The sequence below is a fragment of the Mastomys coucha genome, unplaced genomic scaffold (assembly GCF_008632895.1).
Source record: "Mastomys coucha isolate ucsf_1 unplaced genomic scaffold, UCSF_Mcou_1 pScaffold3, whole genome shotgun sequence".
Taxonomy (NCBI): Eukaryota; Metazoa; Chordata; class Mammalia; order Rodentia; family Muridae; genus Mastomys; species Mastomys coucha.
The window spans coordinates 61589845-61610608 of NW_022196909.1; the positions used below are offsets into that span (position 1 = coordinate 61589845).

The window sequence follows — 20764 nt, forward strand, 5'->3', positions numbered from 1 at the left end:
GTCCCCACCTGTCTACTGTAACTTATGGCTCTGGACCCTACCTGTCCCCACCTGTCTACCGTAACTTACAGGCTCTGGACCCCACCTGTCTACCGTAACTTACTGGCTCTGGGGACAACAAGATGGTTTGGACCTAGATGACTAAGAGCTTGGTGGGTCTCTAAGAGAAAGGTGGGAGTCAGAAGGAAGCCTGAGACCTAGTGGGCAAGCCTAATGGTCGGTTTAGATGTCATGATAATGTGTAAAGGAGTCAGAGGAACTGTGGCAGTACACACGGGATAGCAGCAGGTGCTGGTCAGAGCGAACCTCTACACCAGAGGCTGCTAACCTTCCTAGTACTGTGACCCTTTAAAACAGTTCCTCATGTGTGGTGACCCCAACCGTAGAGTGATTTCACTCCTACTTCCCAACCATAATTCTGCTGTTGTGAATCGTAATGTAAATATCTGATGCGCAGGATATTGATATGTGACCCTGTGAAGGGTTATTCCACCCCACAGGAGTCTCGACTCACAGGTGGAGAACCACAGCTTTCCACGCTCTTCCATTCTGGCTAGTTTATCACAGCCACTGGCACACAGTGTGTAAACTCCAGGCACCATCCCGCTCTCAGTCGTGCCAGGCCACGCTGCACCAACGACTCACTGAGCTTCATTTCCAATGGGCCAAAGGGAAGATACCTTACACTCACCTAGGATGAAAATCAGGCCTGAAACCTTCTGGGATCGGTATTATATTCATGGCTTCTGTGTCCTCTGAAGAAGGCGTATCTGCAGAAATAGGCATTTTATATAATTTTTTAGCAGAATATAATCAGCACAATCTTATGTATTTTAGCCATGTGGTCAAAGAAACAAACAAACAAATAAATATAAAAACCTGAAAAACATTCCCTTTACCACTAACTGCCAAAACACCACAGGGAGTGTAGTGAGAATCACTGTGGCTGACCACGCTGACCTCACAGCACAGCACTGCTGACCTCACAGCACTGCTGACCTCACAGCACAGCTGACCTCACAGCACAGCTGACCTCACAGCACAGCACAGCTGACCTCACAGCACAGCACAGCTGACCTCACAGCACTGCACAGCTGACCTCACAGCACAGCACAGCTGACCTCACAGCACTGCACAGCTGACCTCACAGCACAGCTGACCTCACAGCACTGCTGACCTCACAGCACAGCTGACCTCACAGTACAGCTGACCTCACAGTACAGCTGACCTCACAGCACTGCACAGCTGACCTCACAGCACAGCACAGTTGACCTCACAGCACAGCTGACCTCACAGCACTGCACAGCTGACCTCACAGCACTGCACAGCTGACCTCACAGCACTGCACTGCTGACCTCACAGCACTGCACTGCTGACCTCACAGCACTGCACTGCTGACCTCACAGCACAGCTGACCTCACAGCACAGCTGACCTCACAGCACAGCTGACCTCACAGCACTGCTGACCTCACAGCACAGCACAGTTGACCTCACAGCACTGCTGACCTCACAGCACAGCACAGTTGACCTCACAGCACAGCACAGCTGACCTCACAGCACAGCACAGCTGACCTCACAGCACAGCACAGCTGACCTCACAGCACAGCACAGCTGACCTCACAGCACAGCTGACCTCACAGCACAGCTGACCTCACAGCACTGCACAGCTGACCTCACAGCACAGCACAGCTGACCTCACAGCACTGCACAGCTGACCTCACAGCACAGCACAGCTGACCTCACAGCACAGCTGACCTCACAGCACAGCCCCTGGGTAGAGCAAAGCTGGGAGATTGCAGCTTGCACATGTGAGAGCTAATGGCAGCCTCTGCCCACACGTCCCCAGGCCAAGTGCAGAACAGGGCCTAGGGAACACTGGCCCCGCCTGCCAGAGGGAGCTGACGTCCTCCTCCATGTGCAGTCTCTAGTCTCTGCGTGCAGAGATTCCACCAATAGCAGGGAGATGCACGATTATAAACATGAGCTTGTGTGCTCTCAGAAAGTGGACAGTCAAGTGTAGTTACTACGACAAAGACAAGTGCAACAAGTCAGGTTACTTATTTAGAGCCTGAGTAGGGCTATGTAACCCAGGATGGCCTCTTAACTTATGATCCTCCTGCCTCAGTTACCCCAGTGCTGAGATTACAGATGTGTGTCACCATAACTCGCTTATATCAGATTTTAAAATGGGAGATTACATTTTTAAAATACTAAAGAAAGACGTTGTATTTATTTATTTTCAGTTCTTTGAGAGACAGGGTTTCTTTGTGTAGTCATGGCTGCCCTGGAACTCACTCTATAAAGCAGGCTAGTCTTGAACTTGATCCACCTGCTCCTGCCTCCTGAGTGCTGGGATAAGAGATGTGTGCCACTAGTCTTCCTCAGAAAGAGACTTTATTATTTATTTATATACTTTATTTTTTATTTTATTTATTTAGTTTTGAGACAGGGTCTCACCATATCACTCTGCCTGGCCTTAAACTGACACAGACCCGCCTGCCTCTGCCTCCCCAGTGCTGGGACTAAAGGCTTGTGCCAAGATGCTCAGACCATTTATAGTTTTTAAAGATTTATTTATTTTTATTTTATATGTGAGTGTTTTCCCTACATGTAAGTCTGTGCACTGTGTGTGTGGTACCCACTCAGAGCGTTAGATCCCTTGAAAGCAGAATTACAAATAGCTACCATGCAGGCGCTGGTCAATGAACATGGAGATTTTAGGAAGGCAGCCAGTGCTCTTAACTGCTGAGGCATTTCTCCAGCCCATAGTATTTTTTTTTTTTTTTAACATTTTGCTTTTATTTCTGTATGTGTTTATGAGTGCATGTAGGGGCCAGAGGCCAGAAGAGGGTGTTACAGGTAGTTTTGAACCTGTGATGTGGATGCTGGGAACTGAGCTTGGGTTTTCTGCAAGAGCAGCAAGTGTTCTGAATCACTGAGCCATCTCTCTAGACTCTTATTTCTATGTGACTACACTGTCATCGTCTTCAGACACACCAGGAGATAGTATCATTCCATTTCAGATGGCTGTGATCTCAGTTGTTGGGAACTGAACTCAGGTCCTCTGGAAGAGCAGCTAGTGCTCTTAACTGCTGAGCCACCTCTCTAGCCCCTAGACTCCCATTTTCAAATACTTTAAAACAATTTTATCTGGAGACACATTTTCCAATCAACTTACACTTCAGAGGAAAAAGACAAGTTCCCAGGACTGGGGAGATGACACGGGATAAAGCACTTGCGGCTAAGGCCAATGTCCTGCGCTGCATCCCAGGAACCCACACGGCAGCAGAGAGCCAACTCCTCAAAGTGTCTTCTGACATCTAGATGTGCACCACGGAATGCACATGGGCACGTATGAACACACACACACACACACACACACACACACACACACACACACACACAGAGACACCAAGCAGAAGCAGGTTGCCAGCACTTACCAGCAGCACGGCCTTCCTTCCTTAGCATCTCTGTCACCTTTATCTGCTGGGTCACTATTCTCGTCCACTGGGTCAGACCTGGTTGGTCTGAAAAATTTAACCTCCTGAAAGAGATTACAGAGAACATTCAGTTCTTTACTGATTAGGTTAAGACACAAAAGCTTTCTTAAATAACATATATTTTAGACATCTCAAATATTTGAGAATCCAGGCTGGGGGCAGAGAGATGCTCAGAGGTTAAGGCCCTGGCTGCTCTTACAGAGGACCCAGGTTTAGCTCCTAGCACCCACGTGGTGGCTCACAGCAATCTGTCACTCCAGTTCCAGGGGACCCGATATTCTCTTGTGGCTCCATGGGTAGTACCAAGCATACGTGTGACACATAGACATGCAGTCAAGATACCCACACACAGAAAACAAAACACAAAACAAAAATTAGGATAGGGAAAATTTGTTGTATCAAAACCAAAACAAAACAAAAATCTGTGTCTAGTGAGACAGCTGAGGCCGACAAGCCCAGTTCAGTCCCTAGAGCTCATGTGGTCCCAGGAAGAGAGCTGACATCTGTCTCCCCCACAATGGACTGCAGGTGCTTACATGACTGAGATTATCAGTTCAATGCTGGCACTGAAGGTGAAAATGCAGACTGGATTTTGATCGATGATGGCAGTACCATTGAAAGCTTCACTTATTTTTAGTACTAGAACATGGCAGAATTTTTTTGTTTGTTTGTTTGTTTTGTTTTGTTTTCGAGACAGGTTTTCTCTGTGTAGCCCTGGCTGTCCTGGAACTCACTCTGTAGACCAGGCTGGCCTCCAACTCAGAAATCTGCCTGTCTCTGCCTCCCAAGTGCTGGGATTAAAGGCGTGCACCACCACTGCTCGAGAATTTCTTAAACCCCACAATCACCACAGATGTTTACCACATACTTATGTGACAAAGCCCTTACTATAAGATGCTCAAAGTGGCCCATATAATTGTCCAAGTATGATGATAAGCAACTGTGCCCATTCTATACACGGACACTGAGCTATGCAGTCTGACTTAGGCTATGAGAGGCAGAGCTGACACTATGGCAGTTACTTCCCATTCCATAGACTGCTCTTCTGTAGTGTTCTTCAGTGATGGTTATGCCATCGGTAACAACCATGGGAAAGACACCAAGAGCCGAGCCACCAAAGCCACAGGTAAAATGCAACAAATGCAGTTTCTCCTCATGGGCAGTAAATACTTGTGAGCTCAAATACAGGGGTGAGGTAGCATCACCATGCTCTCTTGTGAGTAAAAAGCACAGAGTAAGTGGGGGCCTGACATGGTTTATAATGTTTTATGGAACCAGACACAGAGCCAAACTCAGAGTTCCTAAAACTAAATAGAAAAGCTAGCCTCTGTCTTGAACTGAATCCAAAGAACTGCACAGAAACAGGCAATTCACTCATAAAACTTATTTAAAAACCTACGTATTTATTTTTTAAAGCCTTACTTCAGTTTTTTCATGTGTATGAGCATGACTGTGTGCATATATATGAACCTTATGTGAGCAGTGCCTATTGAGGCCAGGAGAGGCATCAGATCCTCTGGAACTAGAATTACAGACAGTTGTGAGCCATCATGTAGGTGCTGGAAACTGAACACGGGTCCTCTGGAAGAGCAGCAGTGTTCTTAATGGCTAAGCCATCTCTCTTGCCCTTATATATTTTTAATTTTATTTACTACGTATGTGTATGTATGTTTTGTGCCCATGCATGCCATGGGAAACATGGAGATCAAAAGACCGAGTCTCACTGTGCAGCTGGGGCTGGAACAGACAGAGATCCATCTGCTTCTCAAATGCTGGGACTAGAGGTGTGTGCCACCATACCCAACAGCAGACTAAGCAAGTGTCTTTGAGAAGTATGGGGGAGCATGTTTAAAGTCAGACCTCTAAAAAAAAAAAAAAAGAGGATCCTGGGCTTTTATGAAAACACAGAACTTTTATACCTTCTGCAGTACTGACAGGTGAGTACAAACGTTCCACTTTGGCTTGTCCCTTTCCCACGGTCACAACCATACCCCACAGGTCTGGTAGAAGGAGTGTGTGAGTAACTCATCGGCAAGGTGGCCCTGCACCTTGCTCCCCCAGCCTTATCCTTTCCTCATCCCCAGGCCAACCCTGTGCACGCAGGATGCTGGGCAGCAGCGTACCTGCTAAGAATGCTCCTGGGGGGAAGCAGCAGGGGGATCACAGTGTTGCTCAGGCACTCACAGAGTGGGCAGAGGAACTCGCCATTCTCCACATCGTAGCTAGTGTGCAAGCGCAGCCGCTGCTGCCTTCGCTGCTCCTTAGCTTGAACGGAATCAAAATACCTTCACAATTAGAGAACAGGGGCGTCAAAATCCGAGGTGTTCATGTCAGCAGGAGGTCAAGCATCAACATTCTAAGGCATTTTTCTCACAACAACTGAAAATATGAATCCTGACTTCTGAGTTTTTTAATCCTCAGAGTGGATTTGGAGTCCTAACAAAGAAGCACTATGAACAATAAAAACAACAAAACCTGACTGATCTAAAAAGCCTTTCCGGAGTGGGAAGAGACACTTGTTGGTGCTCTCACTGGCTGGCCATTTTCTCAGGGCTGGTGGTCCCTTGTCTATAGTGGCCACACTAACAATAAGCACAGTGCTGAGGAACACAGAGCACCAGGTAGGGCAAGGGAGGTGCCCAGGTAGGGCAAGGGAGGTGCCCAGGTAGGGCAAGGGAGGTGCCCTTTTTGGCTCCAGCCTTGGGAGCCACAGAGCATGTACGAACACCTCTGGAATCCAGAACTGCTCACCTTGGACCTGAAGAAAGAATACATTATTCACACAGCCTAGGAGACACAGGTTTACCCTACTGTACCACATCCTTCTGTCTTCTCAGCTAGTGACCTAACAGATTCATTCCTTTCTCTGGAAAGATGGAGACTGATACAGAGCTACGTTAAAATGTACCCAACACTCTCTTTTCTTGTTATTCTTTTACATTCATTACCAAGCGAGTACTTATTAAGCAAATGTCTAGGAAGTCTGCCAGGAGCTTTAGTTCTTTTTATCCCCACCCCTAGAACGAATTTTCCTTTGCTGTAAAAGTCAATTTTGAGCCTGCAGATGGTGTCCCTTGAGTAAGATAAGGACATAAATTACCTTTGCCAACAATGGGCATGCATGACGTGCCCACAGCTGCCAGTGTGTGTTCCACAAGACAGGTCGGGGTGCATAAATAACGGGTCATATTTTTCTGCATTACAAAACAAACAAATAAAAAAACAAAACAACTCCAAGCATTTAACGTTCCTATGATAATAATGTGCATTCCTGGATTTGTGAAGACTCAGGTAAAGAAATGCTAATTTATTCTGACTTTAGATAGCACTAATTTATGCAAGATTTTTGGAACTTAAAAAGTAGAACTTATAATTCTCATCATCTATGGAATCAAGTAGTCTTGAACTGTAATGTGAGGCTGAAGGTGCATGAAGTAACTGGGCCTCCGTATCCATGAGCTGTGGGGTCAGAGAAGGTAGACCAAAATGTCCATGGAACCCTCCACAGGTGCTGACACACCTGCCTGGTTTATGTTGTCATTCTCTCATTAAGCAGCATTGAAACTGTAACCTAGAAATCAAGTACCCAGGAAGATGAACCAAGGTCACATGCAATCCTATGCCTGGAGCAGGGTTCTCCCTAAATCAGTACTGCAACGAAACCCAGACCTTCCCTTGCATTGAACAAGTGTTCTGCCCCGGAACTCTCTCCCCAGCACTATACCAACTTGTACACAGGGTCTTGAGCATCTACTCTGGATTATAAAGGATCATGATCTATCTGAATGAAGCTTTGGTTGCTGAGAGAGTCTGATTCCCCATCATGCCTCATGCCCTGAGCTGAGAGCAGAAATGCTAAGGGATATGTCAAGATAGAGTCTCACACCATAGTCCTGGCTGGCCTTGAACTCACAGCAATACTCTGGCCTCTGGGCAGGAATTACAGATGAGAGTCACGAAGCGTGGCATGGAGGCTGCTTGTATTTTGTTGGTGAAGCTGAGTTATCTTCTAATAAAGCAACTAGAATTTACCTGGCTCCTCAATGATTTTTGTTCTGTCTTTTGACAGTACAGTTGATCTCTGAACAAATGCTGCCAAGACCATCGCTCTGCTTTCCACAGTAACCTCTTGCTCCTCTTGACATAATATACAGGTGACAAAGTGTCTCGGTTCAGGGACCTGTGTCTGTGCTGGGCCCAATGCTGTAAGAACTGCGTCTGAAACTGGAGGGCTGCAATGCAAAGGTTATGACTGTACTGAACGAGCCTCAGACATTTCTCTATAATCTTTAAGTGATAGACTCCAGATAGGTACACATTGAACACGTGGTCCTGATGACAGAAGTGGCAGGATTCTTTCATGTGCTTAAAGCCATCTCTACTCACGGCAATCTGCCTGTAACATATGCCAGCTTGGAGTAGTCATTCTTTCATGTCAAAGATTCATTGTGGAAAATAACACTTTAGGTGGACCCAGGAATTACTCAGAGGCAGAGATTTCTTTTCGTGTATGTGTGCACATGTGTGTGGGGCCATAGGTCAGCCCCAGGTCACAGGACCTCCCACTGGCCTGCAGCTTGCTGATTAGGTCAGGCTGTCTGGCCATTGCTTCAGGTACCTGCTTCCCTAGCACTGAGGTTACAAGTGCCAGCATGTGGCTTTTTATCCATGAGTTCTGGGAGCAAATTCAGATCCTTGTTTGTCTGGTTGACAGTTTACTGGGCCGTCCAGCACTATTTCCCTGGCCTAGAAGTGAACTCCATAACCAGAGGCCACAAAGTTTCCCACCACCTTTACTCAGTTAAAAGCATAGCAGAGAACCAATGGTCAGAGCTTGAAAAGCCATTACTTGGGTTACCTGCTGTCAAGAGTGGCAGAGGCAGAGGTGTCCAGTTCTGCGGTCTGCTGGAAGAGCTCTTTGTTCTCGTCAATAAAGTGCCGCTGCATCTCAGACATCTGGGCCATGATCTTCTCTCGGCGCAGTCTGGCGATCTCGGCTTTTCTTTTCCTCTCTGCTTTGTCTTTGTCTCTTGAGCTCTGGAATGATGCTCCATTTAGCTAGCTACTTAGGGTCTGCACACAGCCTTCCCCTAAGCAAAACATCTGTACTGTCGGCACTAACTAAGACCCACTCTGTCATTTTTGTATGTAAATGCAAGAGTCAATCTAAAATGCTAAGGGAAAAAACAAACTAGAAAACTGTTCCACATTAACACATACAATATATATATATTGTGTATATACACATATACATATATATGTCTTTTGGAATTTAATGCTTGTGAATATTATCAACTACTTATCAATTTATCAATTTATTACTAATTTATCAATGCGGAGAAAACTTGTTCATATCAACCTGCTAAAGTTTTTTCATTATTAGTTTAGTAACAAATTACTATTTTTTTTTTAACACATAGTTTTAGTATGTAATAGCCCTGGTTGGCCTGGAAAAAGTTAGGTAGACCAGGCTAGCCTTGAACTTGCAGAGATCCACCCTTCCGCTTCTCAGGAACTGGGGAAAAGGCATGCTGGTGCGCCTGACTTTACCTTGCCCTCTATTACCTCTTCCATTATGGTTCCTTCTGCTTCGGCCACGGGGCTGCTGGATGAGCTCTCTCTTATCTTCTTAATTGTATTAAACATCTTGAAGAAACAAAGCCCCACACCACGGTTACGCTGATGTCAAGAAATGCTCTTACAAATAGCCAATATTCATTGTTTCTCACAAGAAGCACAGCAACATGGGAATGTTACCTTTAGCAACCACCTGATCATGTCTTTGTGGGCTTCCAGGGAGGGAGCACTCTGCAAGGTCTCTAGCATAGCCAGGATGCTCGGGGAGTTATTCGGTGCATCACCAGGTTCTGAGCGAGAAAGAGAAGGCACAGTGACAGCCGACACGTCGTGTCGTGGCACTTATTCCTACCAGAGAGACATGGAACTGCGTACAACGCCTACTGCCTAGCATTTGACTCCACTTAGACTGTTGTGTATGTGTCTGTACGTGCATGTGGGAACCAGGGCTAGCAGTCTCTTTCTCTTGTTCTCCACTGTAGTTTTTGAGACAGGACCTCTCATTAGGCCATGTGTTCAGAAACTGCTAGACTAGCCGGCCAGCCAGGCCTTGGAATCTACCTCCTGGAAACTGCCACTGTACAGTGATGAGACGTGAATGGATTTAGAGTGTTGTATGGATATTGGAAAATAAAAGCACCATAGAGAAATAAGACAGAAGGCATGATGTGAACTTCTGGAAAAATGCCAGTGAAGAGTGAAACACATATGCAATGGGCAGAGGCAGCTCCCCTCCCCTGCTGCTCTTATTAAATGAGGGAGCAAAGCAGGAAACCAGAGCTGTCTACAAACAGGCCCACTTCCCAGTCCTACCCCTCTTACAGGACAATGGGTCATTCTTGTCAGTACTTAAAAGAATCAAAGTTACAAAAAGGAAATCCTTTCAGCCCAGGAATTCCTACCTCCCCATCAAAACACCAAGAATTCGTCCACACGGTGAGGTAGGTAGGGAAGCACAGTTGAGGCAGATCATCTTTGGGACCAGAGAGTGTCACAGAAACTGAATGTGTGTACTACCATGGGCAGAAAATGACATAATCTGATCCAAGGAAGTATGAATTACATGACATCTACAGCAAGAGACTCACAACTGCCCATGAGGAGGGACAAAATGCCTGTCTGTTTTAAAAATGAAACACAGGTTTTTCTTTTATAAGAAGAGAAGCACTGCTGGGTGTGGTGGCATACACCCTTTGATCCCAGCACTTGGGAGGCAGAGGCAGGAGGATTTCTGTGAGTTCAAGGCCAGTCAGATCTACCTATCAAGCTTCAGGACTGCCAGGACTACTTAGCTTGTCTCAAAAACAAAAAAAAGTTAAATATCGAATCAGGCATGATGGTATACGCCTTAACACCAGCACTACAGATGGGACAGTAGGCATGTCCCTGTGTGTCTGAGGTCATCCTGGGTTACACAGTGAGTTCAAGGCTAGCCAGGTATATACAGTGAGACTATCTCTATAAATAAGCAGAAATATAAAAGCAAATACACCAAGTACTAACTGGTGAGTGTCAGCAGTATGTATGAGGGTATTACTACTACACAACTCTCTCTGTTCCTCGTGTGTGTATGTGTGTGTGTGTGTGTGTGTGTGTGTGTGTGTGTATCATAGCAATATATGAATGCATATACATCTTTGAATTCAGGATTGCTGGAAAATTAAAAAAAAAAGTCAGAAAACATCTCCCTGGGCTTTTTAAAAGTCACATTACTCATAAATAAACAATGACAAAAAGGCCAAATTCTTTTATATAAATCTAGAATCCAGTACCCTCAAGCTAATCTTCTGTTACAGTGTAGCACACCATGATTCTGTAAGCTAGCAGCAATAACTTAAAGGTGAAATGCTGACAACACAGTTGGTGTTTATCCAAGTAGAAGGCATAGCCTCGAGGTAAATGTCACATAGGGACCACACATTAAGCAATTCCTCCAGAGAAGGCTCCGGACCAAGTCCACTTGAATTTCAAAGGCTGAGCCGTGATCTGTCACACCACCTTTCAAGCTAATGACTCCACATTATTTTCTGCTGTTTGTGAAATTAACATATGTGTGGTCGAGCACGCACAGATAGTCCTTAGTTAGGACCATCACATAACTGCCATCCACATCCAGTCTCTCTAATACACAGCCCCAAAGTGTTCTTCTACCAGGATAACTAATATAGACAAGGCGGCCTCTGGTACTTGCACTCAATACGAGCCATCAGAACGTCCCGTAGAAGCATCTACGAGCTGTTATTTAATGTCACTTAGCGAGTGCAGGGTGAGTGGAAAGGCCACACCTACTTGAAATCTTCTGAGTGAAGGTGAACGTCTGCACGTGCCCTTCCACAGCATTCTCCAAATGGTGCTTCTCTTCCTGGAGAGCCATCCCGATCAAATGCAGCACCTTAAGCAAAAATTCTCAGGTTTAGAAAACAAAAAATAGGAAAACTAAAATACAAGTATATATTTAAAAGAATAAAAATACTTATTGAAAAATGACAAACCAGAGAGTAAACACGATAAAAACAAGTCCTGATTTGTTTACTCAGTTAGAGAGGTCAGGTTGGCACCCAGACAGAGAACTCCTGACAAAGGAACCGGCATTTCCCACTCAGCTAGGTGCACAGTGGGGTCCTTAGGTTCTTTACTGCTGTGACAAACGATGTGATGCATATAGACATAAGTTCTAGCTCTGCTTCATACCTATATTATAACTTTGGAAGAAATCCTAACTAGCTGATCAAATTCAAGACTTGTGGCATCTAACACACTTACCCATCCTGATAATATCCAGTTCCCATCTTCAGGGACTCAATTTTCTTTCCAAATATTTTAATGTAATTTAATTTTGTGTGTGTGACTTTCTGCATGCCTATGTACCACATGCCTGGTGCTTGAAGAGGCCAGAGGAGGGTCAGCTCTCATAAAGCTGGAGTTCCAGGTGTTTGTAAGCCACCATGTGGGTGTTGGGAATCCAAGCCTGGTCTTTAAGAGCAGTAAGGGATCTTAACCACCGAGCCATCCTGCAGCCCTCTAAGGACTAAGTCTTAACCATCTGAAATACAGATACTTTTTTCTTGAATGCCATAGTGTCTCACAAACTATTCCTTACACATGTCTGAGAGAGCCAGAGGCCATGGAGCCTGTGGCTCCATGTTCTTTGTAACAGTTCTTATCTTTCTTCCAAGGTCTGAAGGGATGAGTGTGAGTTACTCCAGCTTTTCCTCCATGCAGGCAGCTGGCTGCCAAGGACTTCCAAGAGCTAGACAGGCCTGGTGACAGACAGCCTGCACACAGGACGACACTGCATTCGTACCCCATCCCTCCCATGGCTATTTTTTTTCACATAGCAGTGCCCCAGACAGCACAGCGGCCTGTGTTTACATCTTAAATACATGCTCCACAGGGAGCAGTTACACGTGCCTTAACCAACGAGACAAGTAAGCCTGCTGAGACAGTCCAAGCGTGCAACTGTAGGGGAAGCCTTCCCCTGGTCTCTTGGGTTGACTGTTTTCACAATGTAGTCTTGCAGGGAACCCCTCGGAGACTAAGCCATCATCTTTACCTAGAAAGAGACAGTTCCCTCTGGAGTGCTGATGTTCTAGGTGCTGGAGGTGCAGTGCCTGGTGTAGAGAGAACAGCAGAGTGGCAGTCTAGTAACCAGATACTAACAGTGCTGCCGGTGGAGGGGCAGGAGATTAGATGAGCCTCACTGAGACGAAGACTCTCCACTGACATAATGCAGGAGCAGCAGATGCTCACGGAGTGTGTGTGGACCTGACTCTGAAGACTGACACTGAAGCTACAAAGTGCAACGGGCCCTGCGTTGGCCACCTTTAGCTACAGGAACCTCAGCGTCCACATGGACGCCGATGAGTGAAAGCTTCTTTAAAAGAGGAACAGACGTGAGAGATCTTACACTCTGCCAGTATCTGAGACTATGTGAAGAGGCTGGCCCAGGCTGGCTGGTGGGTAACCACAAGCACCGGGTAGAAAACATCAAGCAGGCACATAGTTACCATCAGAAACAAAAGCAGAAGCAGAAAGTGTCTCAGGGTCCTGGTTTTTCTGTTTATTGAGAGTGACTTTTTTTTTCCAACTACAAAAAACTGTGAAATATACATAGACCTACCCTTTGCAGCATGGACTCTGACCAGGCAGATCCGTGATGCTCTACAGCCCATTGCAGGATTGTTCCCATGATGTACAGCATGACATCAGACTGCAAGATGTTAACCAGACTTGCAAATAAAGGGCAGAATGGTGGCAAAGCCGGAGGAGGAAGTGCTGGGAACAAAGGAGGACATGTTTAAAGAAACCATCTCTCTCTGATATGCAGACAGGCTGGCCTAGAACTCAGTGGCGTGCCTCTGCACTTTATCTGCATCTTTTCTTGCCTGTATGTCTGTTTGAGGGTGTTGGATCCCCTGGAATTGGAATTATAGACAGTTGTGAGTTGGGTCATCTGAAAGATCAGCCAGTGCTCTTAACTGCTGAGTCATTTCTCTAGCACCTTGTTAGGAACTTTTGATGGTCACTAAAGGACATTTACTAGCACCATTTTTTAGTTCCACTTTCCATTCAAATAAAATACCCATAACCCCAGCTATATGTAAGAGCCTCTCTTATTTCCTACAATGTGTCAAGATCTACAGAAAACCGTTGACCACAGAGTGTGACTTACAGACTTCCTTCTCTCCCAGTGTGTACATGGGGTGTGTGTGTGGGTGCACAAGTCTGTGGAGGCCAGAGGTTGACCTTGGGTGTCTTCCTTGATGACTTTATGAAAAGCAACCTCTACAGCCAAGGTCGGACCCACTGATGCTCGGCTAGTCAGCTAGCTGTTTGCTCTCGGTGGCCCTGCCTTTTTGGCCTCCTGCTGACAGGCGGGCCACCACTCCCACCCATTATTTTATATGTCTTCTGGGGATCCAAACTCTTCAAGCGTGTGCAGAAAGCACTCAGTCTGCTGAGCCTTCTCCCTAGCCCACGGTCTCACGTGCTATGCTTTCCTGGGTCATTTTTCATTCCTGTCTGTGAGACAGCTGGGAGGCAGAAGAGCTGGTAAGGGGATTGAAGAGAACTGAAAAACTATTCTTGGGCCCAACTTCCTGTATCCTGAAACCCTCACCAGAGCACAAGCAGCACCACTTGGAATGAAGGGAGTGGAGGGAAGTACTGCTGCACTGCAGGCAGACACTGGACAAATCAGGCCAGTGCAGAGCCATTTCCAGATGTCTGCGGAGGAAACAACAGTTTCCAACATGCAGAACACCTGACAACTGTTGCACTTGTTATTCCTCAGAAGAGAGGAATGTTCACATAAAAAGCTTATACTTAAATCTTCCACCCCACCATGGAGAGTCATCATGGCCAAGAGAAAATGTTTTTTTCAGTAAGAGACTGATGTGGGCTTTTGGAAAGAAGATTAAAATACCTGTATCTTCTTTATTTTCTCTTTTCAATTTCCGCTGAGCTTCCTCTGCCTAATGAAAGACCAAGTAATACGGATTAAGAATTACAATACATAGGAGCTAGCAATGAGAGACTCTCTTCATTTCTTAGCATCTGTTTTTAACCCTCCCACCACCCAGTTTTTTTTTAAAGCTAGAGACCCCCACAGCCCTGGCTGGCCTTGAACTCATCTTTCTGCCTAGACTCCAGGAATGGCTTGGGTAGAGGTTTCTACTTCCTAAAGGTTTAGCCCCATCTCCCCAACCCATATAGCAAGGTTAATTCTTTTTGTCATTTATCAGAATCCTCAAGTGTGTTCTTTAATACTTCAAGATCCAAGGAAAACAGGTACAAAATAGAAACTTAGCTTAGGCTTGAGTGCTATAAAGCATACCTAACAAAACAAAACTTCATAACTTTATTTTTTATACCACTTATCGAAAACATATGTTAAAATGATATTGTAAAATGTAAGTCTTTGAAATTACTAGAAAAACCGCATGAAGGCCAAAGTGCACATCAACCAGTACAAAGCTGAATGTGTCAAATGGGCCAGTCGATCATGACACTTCATGACACTCAGTGACAATCTGTTTTCAGAAAGCAAGAGAAACGAACCTGGGAAGGACTATAGCGGCTGAGTGCTTATCTGGCCCATTCAAAGTCCTGGGTGTGATCCCAGCACAGATAGATAATAAGCAAATAAGGTCAGGAGTGTGTATGTGGATGACCGTGTTCATCCACACCACAGACACTGTGGTGAGAGAGCCTGCTATGCTAGACAGGTTGCTGTGTTATTTGTGAAAGTGTGCTCCTCCCAAGGAAAACACACTTAAATGTGGCACCTCCCACTGCTTTGAGCTCCCCCTTACCTTGGACTGCTCTGCCCTGGAGAAATGATAAAAATACAGGTTGAACTCTTTGGCACACTCTGGCTTCAGCTCATACATGCCTCGTCCTGTCAGCCCAGGTTTCCTATTGAGAAGAATATCATTAGCAAAGTCATGGGCACTGAGAGCCTTAGATGTTCAAGGAAGACGGGAGCTCTCACATCTACATTTTTAGGGTGTCAAGCTAAGACTGTTCTGTGGGTAGACATGACACTACACATCCAAAGCCCCCGCAGGAGCCATCATATCCAGCACCTCCACCATGAACTAGTCAGAACTATGTAAGTGAACTCGATGGAGACACAGCCCAGAAGCCCAACAGAACAGGTGTCAAAACTGCTGCATTTCTAAGCCATGGACACCAGAACACATGCTGTTAACCTTTCTGTGTAACATGAGTACACATGGTGTAAATGGTTCTGCTTTAACATGGAGTATAGGTGGTGCTAACCTTTCTGTATTAAAATGTAGGATACACGGTCCTCTCTTTAGGATCCATAAAGACACTGCAGCCACAGTGTGGAGCAAGAAAAAGCATCTGGGGCTGGAGATGGCTTAGCAGTTAAGAACACCTGCTGCTCCTCCAGAGGACAGCTTCCAGTGCCCACACCAGGTGGTTCATGACTACTAAGTCTAGCTTCAAAGATTTGTGTACACACACACACACACACACACACACACACACACACACACGCACATGCACACATACACACACACACACACGGCCTGAGCATAAACAATGATAAGCAAGGCCAACCAAATCAAGGTCTGGAACTGCACAGTCCTGGGCTGTGTAAAAAAAAAAGGGGGGTCTAGTCCAGAATTAAAACTTGAAAAGTCCTGCCACTCTCAGAGCAACAGCTTCACCCTTAGTTGTATCAACAGAAACATACTAAGAAGTGATTACAGAAGCTGGAAAGATGGCCCAGTGGGAAATGACACTTGCTACCCAGCTTGGTCTAAGTTCAATCCCTGGAACACACTGTAGAAGAGAACTGACTTTTCAAGTTGTCCTTTGACTTCTATACATATGCCGCAGTGAGCACAAGTGCACAGAAAATAAATCTATGTTTAAAATAAAACTTCATAAAACATGTCATAAACTCACTTGAAATGTGCTACGGTCTCAATGACACTCTCCATGCCGGTCTCCTTGTTCTCCTGAAGGGACAGAAAACAGGGTGCTCAGGGTAGGACAGCATCCACACTACCAGAGCAGTGTGCCTGTCCTGTGACCCTCACAGCGACCCTGGAACACAACGTTGCTCTCCACTGTCTTTAAAGACTGGTGATTCCACAGCAAGCAGAAGCCAGGACTGAACACAAAAAGCAAGGGCCTCTCTAATGGAGACCCTTGATCCTGGATGCATCCCTAACATCACCAGAGAAAGCTGATGTACTTTCCCAGCTGAAGCACTAGTGTCAAAAAAGATGTCAGGATGATATGACTAAGCAAGGCCAACTAAATTAATTAAGGCCTGGAACTGCACAGTCCTGGGCTGTGTAAAAAAAGTTTAAAGGCTTGATCTGTTTCAACTCTGGCAAAATATGTTGAAGAGAGGCTGAAGAGACAGCTCAGCAGTTAAGAGCATTTGTTGCTCTTCCAGAAGACCCGAGTTCAATTCCCAGCACCCACATTAGGTAGTTCACAAGCATCTATAACTCCAGCTCCAGAGGATCCAATACCATCTTCTGGGCTCTTTGGGTACCTGCATTCACAGGTGGATACACCCACACAGAAACACAGACACATAATTTAAAACAAAAAGTAAAGTGACATGCAAATGCACTGAAGAGCCTTAATGAAAACAGAGGCCTTCACAGCTGCATGAGCTGAAATTCTGAAAAGCCCCAGAGCTGAAAATTAGGTTGCTGAGAGCCTAATGGCCTTGGGAGGAAAAACAGTTATAAATTCCAACCTATGAACGTCCTTATGCCAGGGCTTTAGTTACCTCAATGCTAAAAAAAAAAAAAAAAAAAAAAAAAAGACTCTTCCACCAGGTGACAGTGGCACATGCCTTTAATCCTGGCCCCAGGGAGGCAGAGTCAGGGACAGGCAGATCTCTGAGTTTGAGGCCAGCCTGGTCTACACAGACAGTTTCAGGACAGCCAGAGCTACACAGAGAAACCCTCTTTAAAATGAAAACCAAACCAATCAACCAAGCAAAAGACTCATCTGCGCCTGAGTAAGAACAAGCCCTGAGAACCTGTGTCCACTCAACTTAAGTGAGTAGACACTCCCTCCCTCAACTGAAAGTGTCATCTGCACCCCTGGGGAGTTCACACAGACCCTAACATGCCCCTCTCCATGGACAAAACCACTTAGCTCTAAGCACCAGAGCTGAAGAGTTCTCCCCAGCCCTGCTCTGCTTCCTAGTCAATGTTCCCAATGTTCCTTTCCAGATTACCCGCATCTTAGAACTGTAGCTTGGACCCATGGAAGGAAGTGCACAGGGATTATCCTGTACACACTGTTGGGTAGGGAAGCTCACTAGTTTTCTTTTATAACTGTAGACACTTACATCTTCAGGCAGAGACTTTACCAGCTCGCTGTGAGCCATAGGCTTGATGCTCAGCTGATGGATAATCTCCCTCTTGATTTCATCTGTGGTGCCCACCTGTCCAACGCCAGGGCTGAACCTTTCTCCTGTCCAAAATGAAAGGTAGATGCACACATTTTACAGACCCATGGTACTTATGTGTATAGACTTCCAGTTCCTGCAACAGAATCCATCCTGTCTGGGTTACTCTGCTGTGGGAAAATAAAGGCTAGTTTAGAAGGCGAGAGCAGCTCCCGGCATACTGAGTCTGATGCTGACTTAAGGCACTGTGGCTGCTTTGGAGAAGGAGCAGAAGAGTGATGGAATCAGTGGAAGTCGCACATTATCCTCCTCTGAGCTTCTCTCTAGGACAGGCTGGTCTCACCTTGAGACCTTCTTCATTAGGGTCACCCCTGCACACTGGATTGGCTACGTTATGGCCACAGATGGTCTGAACTGTGGGGCAAATAACAGAGCAGAAGGGATCAAAGAACTGGGAAAGCAGGGCCAGTGGACAGGAGATGTAGGTAATAAACAGATGTCTCGAAGCCACTGGTCTCCATTAACCTGTGTTTGCCATCTCTGGAGTCAAGAAGGCATTTATACCAAGAACCAAGAGAAAAGAACAAAACGAATATTTAAGTCCTAGCAATTCTCTGCTCCCAATCTGTTCCCAGGCTGTGTCAGTCTCCCTCCACACTTCTCCCAAATACAGCCTTTCAGTTTACTCTGCTTCAGCCACTGCACCCCTTCCTCTTCAAGAGGGGAGAGAAGGGGTGTGTGCCCCCTGTTCCCTTCCCACGACTAACCAGGCAAGGCAGTGTGAACTCACCGACAAGCATGATGATGAGGTAGAGCATCTCTTCTATCAGAGTGTTGTTCTGCTGAACAACGTCCTGCGGGAGGAGGGTCAAGTTCAGAGGTGAGACCACACGCACTGCTGTCCTTCATACATACAGGACACCTGGGCTTTGTGACACAGGCTCTTACCTTATGGGTAACCTCAGAACTGAACCTCTTCCCATAGTCAGGTGTGCTGAAGATCTGATAGAGCTCAAAGCGGCTGAGCACGATCATCAGGAAGTGGTTTGGATCCATCATGGAGACACCTGTCTTTTTTGTTTGTTTGAGACAAAGGAGAAGAGGAGGATCAGAAGGACACTCACTGTTAGTGAGAGATGTTTAAGGCTGCACAAGAAAACAGCTTATTTGGTCACCAATTTGAAGAAAAAATAGACACCTACTTAGCCACATCCTATATCATATGGCTGCCAAGAGGGGTCAATCAATCCAAACAAAGTGCCCGCCCTTAAAACTGAGCCCTGGAGAAGCACGAGGGCCAGCCCAGCTGCTTTCCTGTCTGTCAGTCCACTGAAGGCCGTGCCTATGCATCTCCCTGTAGTTTCCTATCAGAGCTCACTGTCTACTAGGAACTGAGGAATGCCAACTAAGCTGCCAGTTCATAAATACGTACACTATTACTGAGATCCTTTTGTGGTAAACACTCCACTACATAAGACGACAGCTTCTACATTAGTTTTAATTTTCTTTTTAATGCCATTTTAAAACATTCGAAATCAAACTGGACTTAACAGCTGGGAACTGAAGTAGAGGCCTCTAGAAGAGCAGCCAGTGCTGGACCATATATCCCAGCACCTATCATTTGGCGGCTGCTGTTGCTATTAAATCTGTTTGAGACAGGGTCTCACTATGTAATCAGGCTGCCTTCGAACTCAGAGATCTGCCTGTCTCTGTGTGCACCATCAAGCCAGTCTATTTTTTAGAATTTTATGGTTATCTGTGTCTGTGTCTGCCATGTGAGTGCTGTGCCTACAGAAACCAGAAACGAGCTGGGGTCCCGGTGGTTATGGGATGCCAGACATGTGTGCTGGAAAAGAACTCTGGCTCGTTGGTGAGCAGCAAAGCTCGTAAGCACCGAGCTGTCTGGCTAGCCCGGGTTTCTGATCTCAGCAGCTGTACCTGGCAGGCTGAGTATGACACTGCTCTGGGGATTGGGGCGGGGAGCATTCTGCAGGCTGTTGGCCTTGAGTGGGGAGTGTTAGGAGACAGGGTAGGTGGGATTTGGAGATCTGCAAGTGACTGTTAAGTGACTGACCCAGTGGAACAAGACCAGGACTCCCGAGGCCCTGAAGTCAGGGCTTTCAGCTCATTACCTGAAGCATTATTATGTCCTTGTCGAACATCTCCCGCCTGCACTTCACGTTATGGTAGTAATAGATCTAAAACGATAATTACTTATATTAGGTAAATAAGCTCTCATAGGTTATAAGAAATGGCTTCCTGATCATCTCCCCACTTCAACAAAAAACATGGGTGTGTGCCAGCATAAGTGTGTGCCTTCCTGTGTGTTTGGAGCAAGTGTGGTCCTTTAGTTAACACTATCTTAGCATCAATAAATCAATAAACTAGAGATATCCACTGATGTCTGCTGCAGATTCCAGCTAGCGTTCTGGGTCTCCCAACAACAAAAGACTGTTTCAGAAAAGTTTAGGGCTCCCAGAATTGTGATGAGGATAGCAGAGATGGTTGAGAAGGTAAAGGCCTCACTGTGGATCACCTGATGACCTGGGCTTGACCCCTGGAACCCATGTATAAGAAGCAGGAACATGCACTAAGTTATGTGGTGACCTCCACATATGCTCTGCCCTCCCAGCCCCCACCCCGTCCCCTGTGTGTGTGAGAGAGAGAGAGAGAGACAGACAGACATACACACACACACTGAATATTATAGTCAATAAAAAAGATTTTTAACCTCAATACACCGCTACATTTTTTTCTTTTCTTTTCTTTTTTT

The 20764-nt window shown here is 45.9% G+C and overlaps 1 protein-coding gene across 5 annotated transcripts in view; it reads right to left on the reverse strand.

Moving 5' to 3' along the window:
• Ubr2 (ubiquitin protein ligase E3 component n-recognin 2) overlaps positions 1-20764 on the reverse strand; it is an 86262-nt gene that overhangs the window by 22986 nt on the left and 42512 nt on the right. For 2 of the 5 annotated variants that reach the window (XM_031348567.1, XM_031348568.1), the window contains exons 18-34: positions 20124-20189; positions 18940-19062; positions 18782-18845; positions 17932-18056; positions 16518-16570; positions 15392-15494; positions 14503-14551; positions 13198-13352; positions 11367-11469; positions 9258-9367; positions 9051-9146; positions 8359-8537; positions 7533-7732; positions 6601-6694; positions 5624-5785; positions 3441-3544; positions 692-770 (exon numbers count right to left, since the gene is read on the reverse strand). In XM_031348567.1, coding sequence (XP_031204427.1) covers positions 692-770; positions 3441-3544; positions 5624-5785; positions 6601-6694; positions 7533-7732; positions 8359-8537; positions 9051-9146; positions 9258-9367; positions 11367-11469; positions 13198-13352; positions 14503-14551; positions 15392-15494; positions 16518-16570; positions 17932-18056; positions 18782-18845; positions 18940-19062; positions 20124-20189 — 1865 coding nt within the window. Of the gene's footprint in view, positions 1-691; positions 771-3440; positions 3545-5623; positions 5786-6600; positions 6695-7532; positions 7733-8358; positions 8538-9050; positions 9147-9257; positions 9368-11366; positions 11470-13197; positions 13353-14502; positions 14552-15391; positions 15495-16517; positions 16571-17931; positions 18057-18781; positions 18846-18939; positions 19063-20123; positions 20190-20764 lie in introns of those variants that run through there. The other 3 variants (XM_031348570.1, XM_031348569.1, XR_004112552.1) reach the window with 2 other exon arrangements.